Source organism: Ruditapes philippinarum, unplaced genomic scaffold (assembly GCF_026571515.1).
Source record: "Ruditapes philippinarum isolate M1 unplaced genomic scaffold, ASM2657151v2 ctg75_1_1_1_1, whole genome shotgun sequence".
In the NCBI taxonomy this organism is placed as follows: domain Eukaryota; kingdom Metazoa; phylum Mollusca; class Bivalvia; order Venerida; family Veneridae; genus Ruditapes; species Ruditapes philippinarum.
The window spans coordinates 619,375-634,802 of NW_026859947.1; the positions used below are offsets into that span (position 1 = coordinate 619,375).

At 33.1% G+C, this 15,428-nt stretch overlaps 1 protein-coding gene and 1 long non-coding RNA gene across 3 annotated transcripts in view; one reads left to right on the top strand and one right to left on the bottom strand.

The window, feature by feature from the left end:
* Positions 1–15,428, bottom strand: part of LOC132758380 (uncharacterized) — a 79,629-nt gene that overhangs the window by 46,574 nt on the left and 17,627 nt on the right. The gene's annotated exons all lie outside the window — the stretch shown is intronic.
* Positions 7,476–11,924, top strand: LOC132758379 (protein toll-like). 2 transcript variants are annotated; one of them, XM_060750054.1, is made up of 2 exons: positions 7,476–7,561; positions 8,318–11,924. In XM_060750054.1, exon 2 carries the CDS (start codon positions 8,552–8,554, stop codon positions 10,640–10,642), a length of 2,091 nt encoding a protein of 696 aa, XP_060606037.1. In that variant the 5' UTR covers positions 7,476–7,561; positions 8,318–8,551; the 3' UTR covers positions 10,643–11,924. The 2 variants fall into 2 exon arrangements, with proteins under 2 accessions (XP_060606037.1, XP_060606036.1); XM_060750053.1 differs by having other exon boundaries at positions 7,503–7,639.

The window sequence follows — 15,428 nt, forward strand, 5'->3', positions numbered from 1 at the left end:
GAATTACTATCAGTACCTAGTTCTAAACGAATTAATCGTTGTGAATGAATTGCTTGAAAGTACTATAAATGAACTGTTTTCACTGGGTTTATGGAGATTTGCTTTTCATTTAGTAATGAAATACAAAACGGATAATGGTGAGGTGGTGCGGTAGATTAAATGACATCCTTTAGAACACCAATACAAATTTACACTAATTAGAAGTACCCCAACTCGAAAACACAATTGTAATAATAATATATATTTATAGCAAGTTTCAACTAAATGTTACACAGTATCTGCAGTTGTCGAATGAAGAAGCTATTTTAGAATATAGATTTGTTATAATTACGATTATTTGAACTTTCCACGAATCTTACTCCTCGTAACCTATCAATTCGGATAATTTGATTGTTTGGCGCTAAAGCTGCAATTGCAATTTTTAAGTTTAAGTGTCTGGAAAAAAGAACGAAAACACGATGACTTGTAATTAATAAGGCTTTATAAGACATAATTTCACTAGACAAATTGTCCAAATATTCTTTGAAACAAAACAATGGCTGGTCTATGTACTTAACATTGGCAGACTAAATGAAATGCTCAGGGTTTGCCCCTTGATGCATGTATATGTTATTAGTTTTAAATTATTTTGACTAATCTCGAGTGGTATTAAAATCAACACCAGGTATATGTTAAAGTAACTCCAGTGATAAAAACATAAAATTGGAATTTTGTACATAGTTCAGACTGGGGCACTTATAACAGAGATACGCAAATGATAATTGAGAAAAAAAAATGCAAGTCTGATATCACATATATTTACATGTATATAGCTGATAAAACAAAATATAATTATTCCTAACAAAACTGTTCAAACTATGTCACTTTGAACTTCATCAACATTTCAATTAAGATATATTTCATAGAAATATCCAAATGATATATTTCTTAGATTTTATCAATGTTTGGAATAATTTTGGAAAATGTCCGCATAATGTGCCCATTATAGACCATTTCATTAAAGTGGTCAGGCTTGTGTTTGCAGTAATTTTAATACGACCTTTTTATGTGAGCTCAAGGAATGTCCCGTTAGATTATATAGTTATGATATGGATTGTCTTGCTTTTAATTGTTATACTGCGTGTAACATTAAAGGTTTAAAATATCAGAGAAAAAACTAGTCGTATTATTGTAAGCAATTTTACGTAACATAAAAGACGCAAACGCCTCATTTACTTTAATTTATTCGCACCATTGTCTCCTTAAATAAAAATGTAATCTTGTTATAATTAATAATTAAAACACAGAAAACTCTTCATATTAAAACGAAGTTTTTACCTCTATTACTTCATTTTGATTTAAGGAACAAAAATAAAATAATAATACAATAACACAAGAGCGATCAGTAATCACATGTGTCGCCTCATGATGGCCAATTTCATTTTGGGGCAAATTTTGTGACAGACGGACAGACAGACGGACAGTGCACAACTAGACTTGGTACTGATCATTCCTGTAAAGTTTGGATAAAATTGCACCAGTAGTTTATGAGGAGTAGTCCGGACAAGCTTTTGCGTATCTGGCAACACACAGAAAAAAACACCTTTTTATCAAAGGGCCATAACTCGGCCAAAAATCATTCAACCGGAAAACCCGTGCAATATGCGCAAGGACTTGAGCTACAGATCAATCCTGTAAAGTTTCATTGAAATTGCATTAGTGGTATAAGAGAAGTAGTCCGGACAAACTTAAAAAATAAAAATTATAAAAGGGCCATAACTCAAACAAAAATCATTGAACCGGAAAATGCTGACAATATGCACAACTAGACTTGGTACTGATCATTCCTGTAAAGTTTGGATGCATTTGCACCAGTAGTTTATGAGGAGTAGTCCGGACAAGCTTTTGTGTATCTGGCAACACATAGAAAAAGAAACCTTTTTATCAAAGGGCCATAACTCGGCCAAAAATCATTCAACCGGAAAACCCGTGCAATATGCGCAAGGACTTGAGCTACAGATCAATCCTGTAAAGTTTCATTGAAATTGCATTAGTGGTATAAGAGAAGTAGTCCGGACAAACTTTAAAATTAAAAATTATTAAAGGGCAATAACTCTAACAAAAATCATTGAACCGGAAACTGCTGACAATATGCACAACTAGACTTAGTACTCATCATTCCTGTAAAGTTTGGATGAAATTGCACCAGTAGTTTATGAGGAGTAGTCCGGACAAGGTTTGTGACGGACAGACAGACAGACAGACGGACGGACAGAGAGACGACGGAGAAGTGATCCCTATATGTCGCCACTACTCCGTAGAGGCGACACAAAAATGAATAAGTACATAAAATAAGAATGCATATTGATCAAGTTGCATGTAATCTTAAATTATCTTGTTGGGGCGTAACCTACTCAAATATTGTAAAACTATTTTGGCCTGGTTCAAAAATAAAATCTTATGTCACTCTCGCAATTTTAAGGACTAACACGTAATAATCACCTCTTTGTTGACTTAACGACTAAAAACAGGTAATAACTTTGTAATGGGATATTTTTCAATGATATATATTTCTATTGAATTGAAAGGCATTATCTTATAAACTCCACCAATATAATTATATCGATTTACCATTTAGTTATTAGGTTAGGAAAATTGGATATGACAGAAATATGAGTTGAAGGAAATATTTCATCCTCTATCTCACTCTATCAGGAAGAGAAAAAAATCATCATGCTATTTCGTATGAATATAAGAAACACAATGAAGATAAATTAATATAATCTATAGGCATGCTTTCACTGTGTAAATGTTTTAATTTGTTCGACAGGAATTTTTTTTAAAATACGCATCCCATTAAACAGTTTTTACTTTAGCCATTAAGTAATTCTATGTTTAAATAAAGTAAAAACATCAAACAAAAACAAAATGATAATTACTAATTTTTGAAATGTTGTGCTCACATCGTTTGTCTTAATTATGAACTATTTGCTATTGAGAAGAAAAAAAAATACTTAAAAAAAAAAAGAACAGGACATCTGCCGAAAACTATGCCAGTGATCCATAATTATTCGCAGAGAAATGTTAATTGTTTCTTTTCCAAGCTTTTAAATAACATTTGACGTTATTTGTAGCAAGGCTTAACAGGCATGAACAGGTTAAGTCAAACCGAGTCTGCAATATTTTCAATTTTGCCGATTTGGGCTTTCTTTTAGTGATTCTTGTTTGCTCTATTTTGTGTATGTTTTGTGTAGACATTCACATTTCAAAACAACTTTCCATACCGTTTTTTGTTGTTGTTGTTGTTCTTTATGTTATTTCAAAACTTTTCCAAAATAAGTCGAATATTTTGTTGTCCAGTGCTCTTCCAAAGTTTGAAATGTGCAGATGGCAGATATGTATATGTATATACATATGTTTGACTATACTATATGATTATTTAAAACAAGAGGGACATGATGGCCCTAGATCGCTCACCTGACCCATCAAACTCATCCAAACAATTACCTAGACAAGCATTCTGACCAAGTCTCATGACAGGTGAGTCAAAAATGTCACCACTACAGTGTTAACAAGGATTATCCATATTTGAGCAGTGTGACCTAGTTTTTACCCAGGTGACCCATATTCAAACTTGACCTAGAAATCATCAAAACAAACTTTCAGACCAATTTCCAGGATACTTGGATCAAAACAGTAGCAACTAGAGTGTTAACAAGATTTTTCTATTTTTAGCTCCCGTGACTTAGTTTCACATGCGATTTCGAACTCATCTGAGCAGTTACCTAGACAAGCATCCTGACCAAGTTTGATGATAATTGAGTCGAAAAAATGCGACCACTAGAATGTTAACAAGGTTTTACCATATTTGGGCGGTGTGACCTAGTTTTTCATCCAAGATGATCCATGTTCGAACTTGACTTAGAAATCATCAAAACAAACTTTCAGACCAATTTACAGGATATTTGGATCAAAACAGTAGCCACTAGAGTGTTAACAAGATTTTTCTATTCTTAGCTCCTGTGACCTAGTTTTTCATCCGAGATGACCAATGTTCGAACTTATCGAAGCTATCACCTAGACAAACATCCTGACCAAGTTTGATGATGATTGAGGCAACATTGTGACCTCTATAGTGTTAACAAGGTTTATCTATTTTTAGCTTTTGTGACCTAGTTCTTCATCCGAGATGACCCATGTTCGAACTCATCTGAGCTATCAACTAGATAAGCATCCTGACCATGTTTGATGATGATTGAGGCAAAATGTGACCGCTAGAGTGTTAACAAGGTTTTTCTTTTTTTAGCTCCGGTGACCTAGTTTTTCATGTGAGATGACCCATGTTCCAACTCATGCAAGCTATTACCTAGACAAGCATCCTGACCAAGTTTGATGATGATTGAGGCAAAAAGGTGACCCCTAGAGTGTTAACAATCTTTTTTATATTTTTAGCTCCGGTGACCTACTTTTTCATCCGAGATGACCAATGTTCGAACTCATCCGAACTATTACCTAGTCAAGCTTCTTGACCAAGTTTGATGATGATTGATGCAAAAATGTGACCGCTAAAGTGTTAACAAGGTTTTTCTTTTTTTAGCTCCGGTGACCTACTTTTTAATGTGAGATGACCCATGTTCGAACTCATCCAAGCTTTTACCTAGAAAAACATCCTGACCAAGTTTGATTATGATTGAGGCAAAATTGTGACCTCTAGAGTGTTAACAAGGTTTTTCTATTTTTAGCTCTTGTGACCTAGTTTTTCATCCCAGATGACCTATGTTCGAACTCATCCGAGCTATCAACTAGATTAGCATCCTGACCAAGTTTGATGATGATTGAGGCAAAAATGCGACCGCTAGAGTGTTAACAACAAAATGTGAACGGATGACGGACGACGACCGACGGACGACGGACAATCATCGATCCTAAAAGCTCACCCTGAGCATGCTCAGGTGAGCTAAAAAATCATTTGTTGGCTTGCCATCTGTTTTGGAAAAGTTGTTCCGGTAAGGTGGTTTCCTGCTTACATTTGTAAGTGCATGATTGAACGGGAAACCAGCTACAATCGTGCCAATCGCAACTTTTCGGCCCTTTCCGTCACTCTTCGGATTAATGATAATAGCCGATGTAGTTCCGATTGCAATCGTGACAATTCGGGCGGTTCCGTCATACTGCGGAATCAGACGAAGTAATACTACGGAAATCAAAGTTATTTAGTTACTTCGGTAATCCCAGTTTGTTTATATATATTACGGCGCACTAACACAAATTGAGACATAATTTTGGCGCTGAAACAAGAACAGGAATTTCAAAGATGGTTTTGGGTAACCGTTGGCGTTACAATCTTTTTAATTGTTAAAGTAAAGTAGTACATATAATTGTGTGAGTTTTTACTAATTAACAATAGCTATAAAAATAAAATTGATATCAAGTAAAAGTAAAGATTCACATCAGGTGTCAAGTGCTATGTGGCAGCTGTAAAAAGTTGCCCAGTCCTTCACTTCTGTGTTGTTATATTTTTCTGGTCCTCCGGGATCATTGATGCTAGCACTATTAATGTACAGACTCATTCAAATCGAGTCTGCAATTCTCTTGTCATTTTGTTGTGATCAATGCTTCCGAGGGATCACTTTGTTTCCAGAATTTTTTGAGAATTGAGTACCGCTCCTCAAGCTGGTGCTAGGGGGGCGCGAGGGATGTTGCACGTATACATTATCCCTCATGTACAGACTCAATCAAACCGAATCTGCAATTCTCTGGCAATTTTGTTGCGATTAATACTTCCGAGGGATCACTTTGTTGCCAGATTTTTATACTTCAAAACAGCAGGTGTCAAGTGCTGTGTGGTAGTTGTAAAAAGTTGTCCCGTACTTCACTTCAGTGTTGTTATATTTTCTGGTCCTTCGGGATCATTGATGCCAGCACCATGCGGGGTTGAGAATTGAGTACCGCTCCTCAAGCCGGTGCAAGTGTGGCTTGAAGGATGCTGCACGTATTCATTATCACTCATGTGCAGACTCAATAAAACCGAGTCTGCAATTCTCTTTTAATTTTGTTGTGATTTATGCTTCCGAGGGATCACTTTTTTCCAGATGCTTTTTTCAAGTACAAAATAAACAGGTAACCAATAACTTGCATTACACCTCCCCCCGTCCCGCCCTCTACACCAATCATTATAAGTAAGATAAGAACGGCCATGCCTTAAATCCTGGCCAATCAGAAGGAAATTGTCCAGTCCCGACCATGTCTGGTATAATAAATTTGTACTGGTATAATAATGGATATTGTCATCCGTAAAATTAATTACCCAGAACGTATCATTAAATACATTTTTATGGTTAAAATGCATTGTCATAGCAATATTTAAAATTATAAATCATGAACCTTCTTGTTCTCATGGGTCAGTGATTCTTTTAGATGGAATACCGCTTAAGCTGATGCTTGGATCGTGCGAGATATTGCCTCTTCAGATAGACCATGTGATTTTTACTTATCATTTCATGTCGTTATAAATGTTTCAAAGGGCATATATCATTTTCAGAAATGTATTGCAGAGCTATATTTACTCTTTTCCATGAAAGAATAAAGACTTTCTATTTCGCGAAAGAAATGAAATGAAAGTGAGTAGTGAAGATTATGTTTGTATAATCTTTTTAAGCGGTACTGATACATAAACATATATCAAAAATGAAGGGCGGTGTTTATTACCCAGAACGTATAATTCTCACTCGGCGTAGCAACATGGGATCACACCGGCAAGATGCCCAGTGGGACACCAAACAAAAATAGAAAAGTGCACAAGGTATTTTGGACAGGAAAATGGAATTTCAGTTTTAGATAGTGCATAATGTTTTGATCAATCAACAGATGTGCGATTTAAAATGCAATCTTTTATAATCACAGAGCAAATCATGATCAGCCTGATTGTTATAAATATGAAAACGATATACAAGGATAAAAATAATTATGTTGAATGAATCCATTTCCATATTATACCCTGAACTAACATCTATACTGTATTGACCTTTACTACGATAAATATGTTAAATGGAGTGCCCTAAAATCCACAAAACCATTCATTGTTTAATGTTCAAAACCCCTGAATCACCCTAAAATAGATAAATACAGAAGCCTATCCCTAATATAATGTTATGTTTGAAAATTTTTTTTTGATACTTTCAGTCTGCACTTTAACAAAAGAATTAAACGCAATCGTGTAAACTTAAACCATATTTGATGATTTTTATTAAATGCAGATACTTTCTCACGGATAATCTTATAACTGCTACACTAGTACTTAAAACAAAATAAAGTAACGATAAAGAGTGTAATTACAAGGATATTTTAATAACTCTTATAGAATAAAAAAGTTCAAGTATTCGACAAGGAAGTTCAGTATTTCCATTAACATCTGCTCAATGGTAGCACAGATTGAAATATATTGAATTGTTTGATCGATATATTAATATTTGAAAGCCTATATTCAATTCAAAGTTATTGAAACGCATCTAACAGTAAACATTGACAAATTGCGTGTCACGGTTTTTTAATCAGAAATCACTATTTCTTGATTTACCTTTAGGTAAGAGAACTTAAACTAACCCTTAGTGCTTGTTTATAAGACACTAAAATTGAAGTGGATTAATCTTTAAAATGTTTCGTATGTATTTTTATTCATTTCGCGTTTTTATAATTGTTCTTTTTTACGAGATTATTTTCTTTATTTATATGCTTTCTCTTGTTGTGTTTAAGAAAACAATATTGTATAAATGTAAATATCTTTTTGTATATCAGGTGTGTTCTATATACATTTGCACTAACGCGAAATAATAGTTAATTCAACGTTTTATTTAGTTCAAACACAACGTTTGTTTATTTGTAACTTTTCTAAATTTTGCTGATACAAATCACTGATTACGTTTTAAAGATATTGACAAAATAAATGATATTGCATGGGCGTTGGTTACATGCGTTATGTAGACCAATCCACAAGACAGGGTTATATGGCAAAAAAAACTTTATTTATGGTTGGATCGCATTCGTCATTGAATGACGAATTTTCTAAAATAGCATTATTAATTTGTATTGGAATAACTGATACTTGATACGGCTTAACAGCACATTCATACCCCAAATGTAAAACACCCTTTATTATATCGTTGAAGTTTTGCCAGAACGAATCATCACACTATGTTTATTATACATAGCTATTAATCGCAACACGGAAAGTGCTAGGCATATAATTACATGGACTTAATTGTTCGCTAATGACGTATATTTATATAAACTCATCAACTTCTCTTGCAAAGGTTGTACAAACAGCTTTATTTGATTTCAGGAAGGTTACTGTAATAGACGTACATCAGAGTCGAGGTGCGTGATGCATAAACAGCCAAAGAGGATCATCAGTGAATAACTTTATGTTGGATAAAAGATGAGCTTTAAAACTTGATCATTTTGGAGCACACCATATTTGAGGTGTGTAATGCATTTATATATAACTAAAGAGAATCAGCATCATCGGTGAATAATTTGATTTTGGACAACAGATGAGCATTCAAACCTGAACAAAATGGCCATGGTCATCTTAGTAACACTCCTTTTGTTGATGAGGTGTTCCGGAGCAAATGATTTGGCTATCTTCGAGAAGACATTGTATAAAGCATTTGAATGCAGTTATGATAAAGGTTTGTCGACATTGAAAATAGAAAATGGTGTAACTGATGAACAAATTAAAGAATGTTTAAAGACCTATGAATACACTGAGCAATTGATGCTATGGCATAGTCATTTGAGTAATATTCCAAAGTATTTAAACATATTGAGATATCTTGTGCATTTAGATTTATCAAACAACGATATAACGGAAGTTACATTTGAAGGAATCGAAGGCATCTGTCAACAACTAACATCTCTTTCTCTAGACAATAATGACATCGAGGCCTTACGAAAAGGGGATCTTGATTGCTTACAATCCCTTCAATATCTTTACCTTGGAAATAATAAGTTAAAATTTGTAGAAAATGGAACATTCAGTGTAAGAATGAAGAGTATAAGATATATATATTTAGTAAATAATAGTCTCACTGTTTTAGATTTAAGTTTGCTAAGTAAACTGAAACTGTCTGACGATGTGAGGCTAATAGTTAATGCTTCGCGAAATTTTATTACAGGAATAACTAATTCAGCGAATATAACGATACAAGATTTTACACCAAACACGTCTGTGGGAATTGTAGCAACTCACAATAATATCACAACTGCTAACATAAAATATTACTTCGAAATGTTAAATATTTCAAATCCGGTGCAATTATACCGGTTGTGGAACTGCGGGTTCGATGTGCGTTTTAACCCTTTAATTTGTGATTGTGCAATGTTCCCATTAGCAGACGCTCTTAAAACGTTTAGGCACATAGATGCAGACAACCCTTTATTTTCAGTGACATGTGGGTCTCCTTCAAGTCTTGAAGGAATGATGCTACGCAAAGTTCCAAAAAATCAGTTTAATTGTTCTGTTGATGTAAATTGCCCAAATAAGTGTATATGTAACAAGACTGCAGCGCTTGACCTTGTCACCATTCGCTGTGATGGAAATTATTTTGAAAGTAACATTCCAATGACATGTCCAGTTGCTAGAAAGATTAACATCAATATTAAATCCAACAAATTGACAAAAGTCTCTTCCAGAGCATATCTTGGTAATGTATCACAATTTGATGTATCTCAGTGTGCAATTATAACCATTGAAACATCGTTTGTTGACATGATACAAAATACCACTTTCGATGCTTTATTATTCAATGACAACGGACTTGAAACGATACCAAAATCGTTTAAAAACTTTAATTTCAGCAATGGTCAGGTCTTAACTTTGGATGGCAATCCGTTTAATTGTGATTGCCATACACGTTGGATGAAATCTTGGCTGCATTCGAACAAAAAGCACATTTTACGACAGAATAACATTAGATGCGCAACTGGGCCAGGCAAAAACAAACCGATAATTGAAGTACCAGACAATTTGTTTATTTGCGAAACTTTAACAAACACCGACGAAGTACTTATTGTGATTGGCTCAGTAATATTTGTCGCTCTTGTATTTATAATATTGTGTTATAAATCTAAGAATATACAAGTGTTCATGATATCCCATTTTGATATATGCAAGTATTGCTGCCGGAGGAGAAAACTACGCAAGTTGTCATTCGATATCTTCATTCCTCATTCATGTGAGGACGATGATGTTGTTAACAAGATTGTTGATTATCTTGAGAACCACGATCCACCATACAGTGTATGTATTGGTGAGAAAAACTTTAAACCAGGTCTAACAATATCTGAAAATATACTGGATGCCATTGAATCCAGTCAAACAACTTTGCTTGTCATTTCTAATAATTTCCTGAGAAGCACGTGGTGTAACATGGAGTTTCGTGAAGCTCACATGAGATTTCTGAGAGACAGGAATATTAACATGGTGTTAATTGTGTTAGAGGAATTAGACACTAAAATTATTTGCAAGGAGTTAAAAATTTATATGGATACGCATGTTTACATCCAGTACACAGACAATCAGTTTTGGGCTAAGCTTCTGCAAAGCCTTCCCATTATAACGGATCCGCCGTTATTTACTGACGAATCGCCGCTTTTTTCAAATTAGATCAGACACTTGACACCAAATAAACGCACAAGGAAGTAACTTTAAGTACATGGCAATTTAAAAGAATACAGGATAACGAAAACTTAATGAATATTCTAGATGATATTATCATTGTTACCAATAAACCATTAAGGTGATTAAGGTTTGCTAAACATGCAAGTAAAAATTCAATCAGACTGAATAAGTGCCGTACCAATTAAGATTATAATGTGAATATAAACAGCTGTCTATGTATTTATTACAGTATTGTAAGACATAAATGGTTTTAAGAAATTAGAACGCGCAGGACTGACTAAATGTAGCTATGTAAAATGAAAATGTTTCTTGTTATGCTTTGTATTGTTTTTTACGGCGCACCGACATATGACGCCGAATCAAGGACGATGATTTTGGCTAACCTCGTTTGTTTTAAAATGTAAGCAACCTCAGATGTTAGAACCGTCCAACCTCCTAGAGCTAAGAGATGCCTTAACTGTTTAAGGCCACCCTTTAGTCAAATGAGGGAAGTATGTTTCTTTATATTATCTACCTGTTGATCTCGTTGATCTAATGTTCATGTTTCCTCCTGGTTTCCTCATATCTTAAGATGATTATAGTATTAAAACATTTGGTGAAAACTAGCCACACATGCGCGTAACTAAATGCTTAATAACATTTTATATATACTAGTTTATTATGTAACACCAATGTTTATAATACGTTGACATAGGGTTTGACATTAACAGAAAGGTTTTTTTGTCGTATTCCTTTCATCATATGTGTGAAAGACATGTTTAGGCATTTGTTTGTGTGTTGTTTATCTCTTTCATATATATAGTCAGAATCATATGACAAATTAATTAACCAACATGAACTATTTCAGCTGAAATAGTTTGATTATTTCTTATATAATTATACATAAAATTATACATTTATATCAAAGACATATTGCTATTTGTTGATTTACACAATTATGGCATAAGTTTCAACGTCAGGCTAAATCTAAGCAAATGTGTTAATTATCACATATGATGACATTCTAGGTAAACTAGCGGAGTAAAAAGCCATATACTCTTACATGCATAACAGCATGCTATTAGGCCATGAGTGAAAAAAAAATGCTTATTACATTGAAAATGCAAATAAGTTGCTAATATTGATAAATGTGTTTATTTACTTTGACTTGATAAAATATTTAAGATTGCTCGGGTTATTTTTCTATGATCTTATTATCTGCATGTATATTCTATTCAGATATGTAATTTGATTTATTTGATTTTATTAAAAAAATGTCTACTCAGAATTTAAAACTTATTGTTGTTCTTAGTGTCCAATATATTTAAGGGAATTAAGTTACACCATAAGGTGGCTGTTGACGTGCTGTTTAAGCCGTTGAATTTTAACAACTTGCCTCTAACCGCTTCGGGATTGAGTCCTGCCAGAGATCTAACAAAGTTGGGGTTTGACATATATGTACTAAAAACTTTCTCTATTGTAAATTTTGGGTCCGAAATAAAATATATCACGCTCCTATGAACATTTGTATAAATAATCCAAAGTAATAAAAAGTGTAACAGGTTTTTTGTTGTTGTTTCTTGTTGTTGTTTTTTTCCATGATGACCCCTGTATGAACACACTTGCATATGCTTCGAAATTCAAAATAACACATTATTCATTTATACAAAGATATTGCTTTGAGAATGGTTAAATCTGAAATTAGAGTTTTTATGCCCCCACAAAGTTAGAGCATATAGCGTTGCACTTGTCCGTCCCTCCGTCAGCTCGTTCGTCCGTCTGTCCGTCCGTCCCAAAATCTTGTGAACGTAACTCCTCTTTAACCGGATGGCAGATTTTGCTTAAACTTTCAGGGATGAACAATCTTAATGTGTACACGGTAGTAAAGGAAGGAATTTTTGCTGCGACCAAATTTAAAAGAATTATGGCTCTTTGTTGATTTTTTCACAATATACTATGTAGAAATGTTGTGAACGCAACTCCTCTGAAACCGGATGACAGATTTTGCTTAAACTTCCAGGGATGAACAACCTTAATGTGTAGATGGTAGTTTAGGAAGGAATCTTTGCTGCGACCAAATTTTATTGAATTATGGCCCTTCGTTGATTTTAAGTTTTCAACTTGTGGCAGATGTAGTCCAAAAATTTAAAATATTTGATTTTCATAAGATTGACAAAACAATGGCGTGTGGGGCATCTGTGTCCTATGGACACTTCTAGTTTATAATTACTTAACAGCCTCTTTGTAAATATGAAATAAACAATTACGTTTTGACTTCACACAAAGAATCGACTTTTTAAAGCCTCTACACGGCACAAACAGCGATGATGAGGCGATAAAAAAGAGAAATTAGTTCCCACAAAAAGTCCTAAACGGAAATTTTAAAAATGTTGCAGACTGGGAATTATTGAGCCTGTTCATGGACCGTTCTGTCAAACTACCGTCCACAATAAGAACGTTGGCACTGGTTATATATGTGAACCATTCTATTTTGCTTAGGCATTTAAACGATTTTCTTTCAATAACTCGATTTACATCAGATGTTTGAGGTAAATGAACTGTTCAATATATACTATGCTTGAATATGACATTAGAAAATATTGATAATTTCTACACAGTCTTCTTGTAAATATAAAATAAACATGCACACAAAGTACATATGTTGTGTTTAAAACATTACATAATAAACGTGGTCCCAATGTGAATATACATGTATATTGTCATTCAAAAGATTTTTTTTTAAGAAATATCCAACTTTACTTGTTCCGTAATAGGAAACGCAGCTTCCCGTTCATATATTATTCATTCTTTTTTATTTTCAAATTAGACAAATTCAGTTAGAATTTCCTATAGTTCAATAAAGTTTCATGACTAAAAATTTTAACTTAAGTTTGAGCATAATATATCTTTAACATAATGTTTGAATTTTCTTTATATTAATATCACTTATTACGTCGACATAGTATCACTTGTGACACACACAAAAGCTATATTCTGACTTAGAGAAGTCAAGCTATAATTGTTCACCCTTTTTAAATGTTTTGGGTTTGTTTTGCCTCAGACATGTGAAATTCAATAAGAAACCTTCAAGTTGAATAGCAATGTAAAATATACACGTATACGATTAAATCATCAAATCGTTCAAATATCAAATAGACATACTTGCTTTGTTATCTATACAGATATTTTCTCTGATACTGTCAAAGTTTTTCATGTAATATTCTACATATCGCTTATTTGATCCTTATCTATCATATTTATAAAATCATTGCTATTTAAATGGTTAAATATCATATGTAATTATTATAACAAAATGGAGGACTGTATTCAATAATTCATATGCCAGAGTGAGAAGGACATTCTATTTTCAGGGAAAAAATACGGTTCTATAAAAATTCTTCCATTTCACTTTCAATGTTTGATTTAAAAATATGTTATAAAGAAATATTATTCAAAATAGCAGTGCAAGCAATAAATGAATAAATAAAATTGTTGGAGTTCAGATGAAAATTCAATCCGTTTCTTCAAATAAAGCCTTTTTATTCTGTGGTAAATTGAGTATTTCATCGTTAGTACGAGTATGAACAGTTAGTGATAAATACATTCTATTTCATGAAACATTGCGGAAGGAACTCAAAGTAAAATTACCGGCATATTAAACACACGAGAGTTATTCTCAAGTTCATTTAAGCAGTAAAATTCAGAAACACGGGAAAACATACAAGAACGTCGCAGTTTGGAAAGAATAATATATTATAACTTTCTCAAGAATAACTTAATATACAGTTTATATAACATTGCATCACGCAAAAAATAAAAAATTAACTCAACTTAATTGATTTTATTGAGATTATAATTACAATAATTTCTAAATGTTTTTTTGTGAATAAAGGCTGTTTCCATTGTAAAATTATGTTTAATCAGTCAAAAATGCAGGTGATGTTAAAATTTGATATGATATCAGAATTACAAACTACAAAATTATGAACATTAAATCCAAATTAAATTTAAGTTTACAAAAGACAAATGGTCGACATAAAAATATATTATCAGTTACATGTTTAGATTCTACATTCTTCATTCTTCATTTCAGTTTTAATCAGTCACCCGATAATATAAATAGAGGATATTGAATGAGTGTAGGTTTAATACTAAATCTATTGAACGAGTTGAATAAAATCATACAATGCGAGCCTCTGGCGAGCATAATATTTTTTATTGAACGAGTTCAATTAATTTTCAAAAACTTTTGTATTTTATCTACACGAATATAATATTCTATTTATCACATAATTTTATATAAAATGTGAGAGTCATTTTTCATTGACGCGGCTATAGTGAAACGCTAAAATTTATTTCATGCTTTTCAGTGTTTAACTGTAATATATCAGATGATCCACTAGTGAAATTGATAAAATATGACATTCACTGCATTGTAGCCGGACTATATGAATGCGGTTGGAAAGAATATCATAACTAAATGGAATACATGTAATGCCGTCATACGTTAATTTTGCTTCTTTATCAAAAGAGAGAATGATGACTGTAGTAGTATTCCGTCTTCAAAGGGTGCGTTATATTTAGATCTACTGAACGCAATTCAATGGTGAGGTAATCTAAAAATAGCCCATGCATATCATTAACTTTGCCACGTGCTGATCTACAGATAGCGCATCGTATTTGTGATCGTGTAACATAGTTGAAACATGCTTATTAATTGAATTAGGTACCACGTAACGAAGTATTTTAGTGCATTTACTTGTCTTTAAAGCAAACGAATGATTTCTCTGCG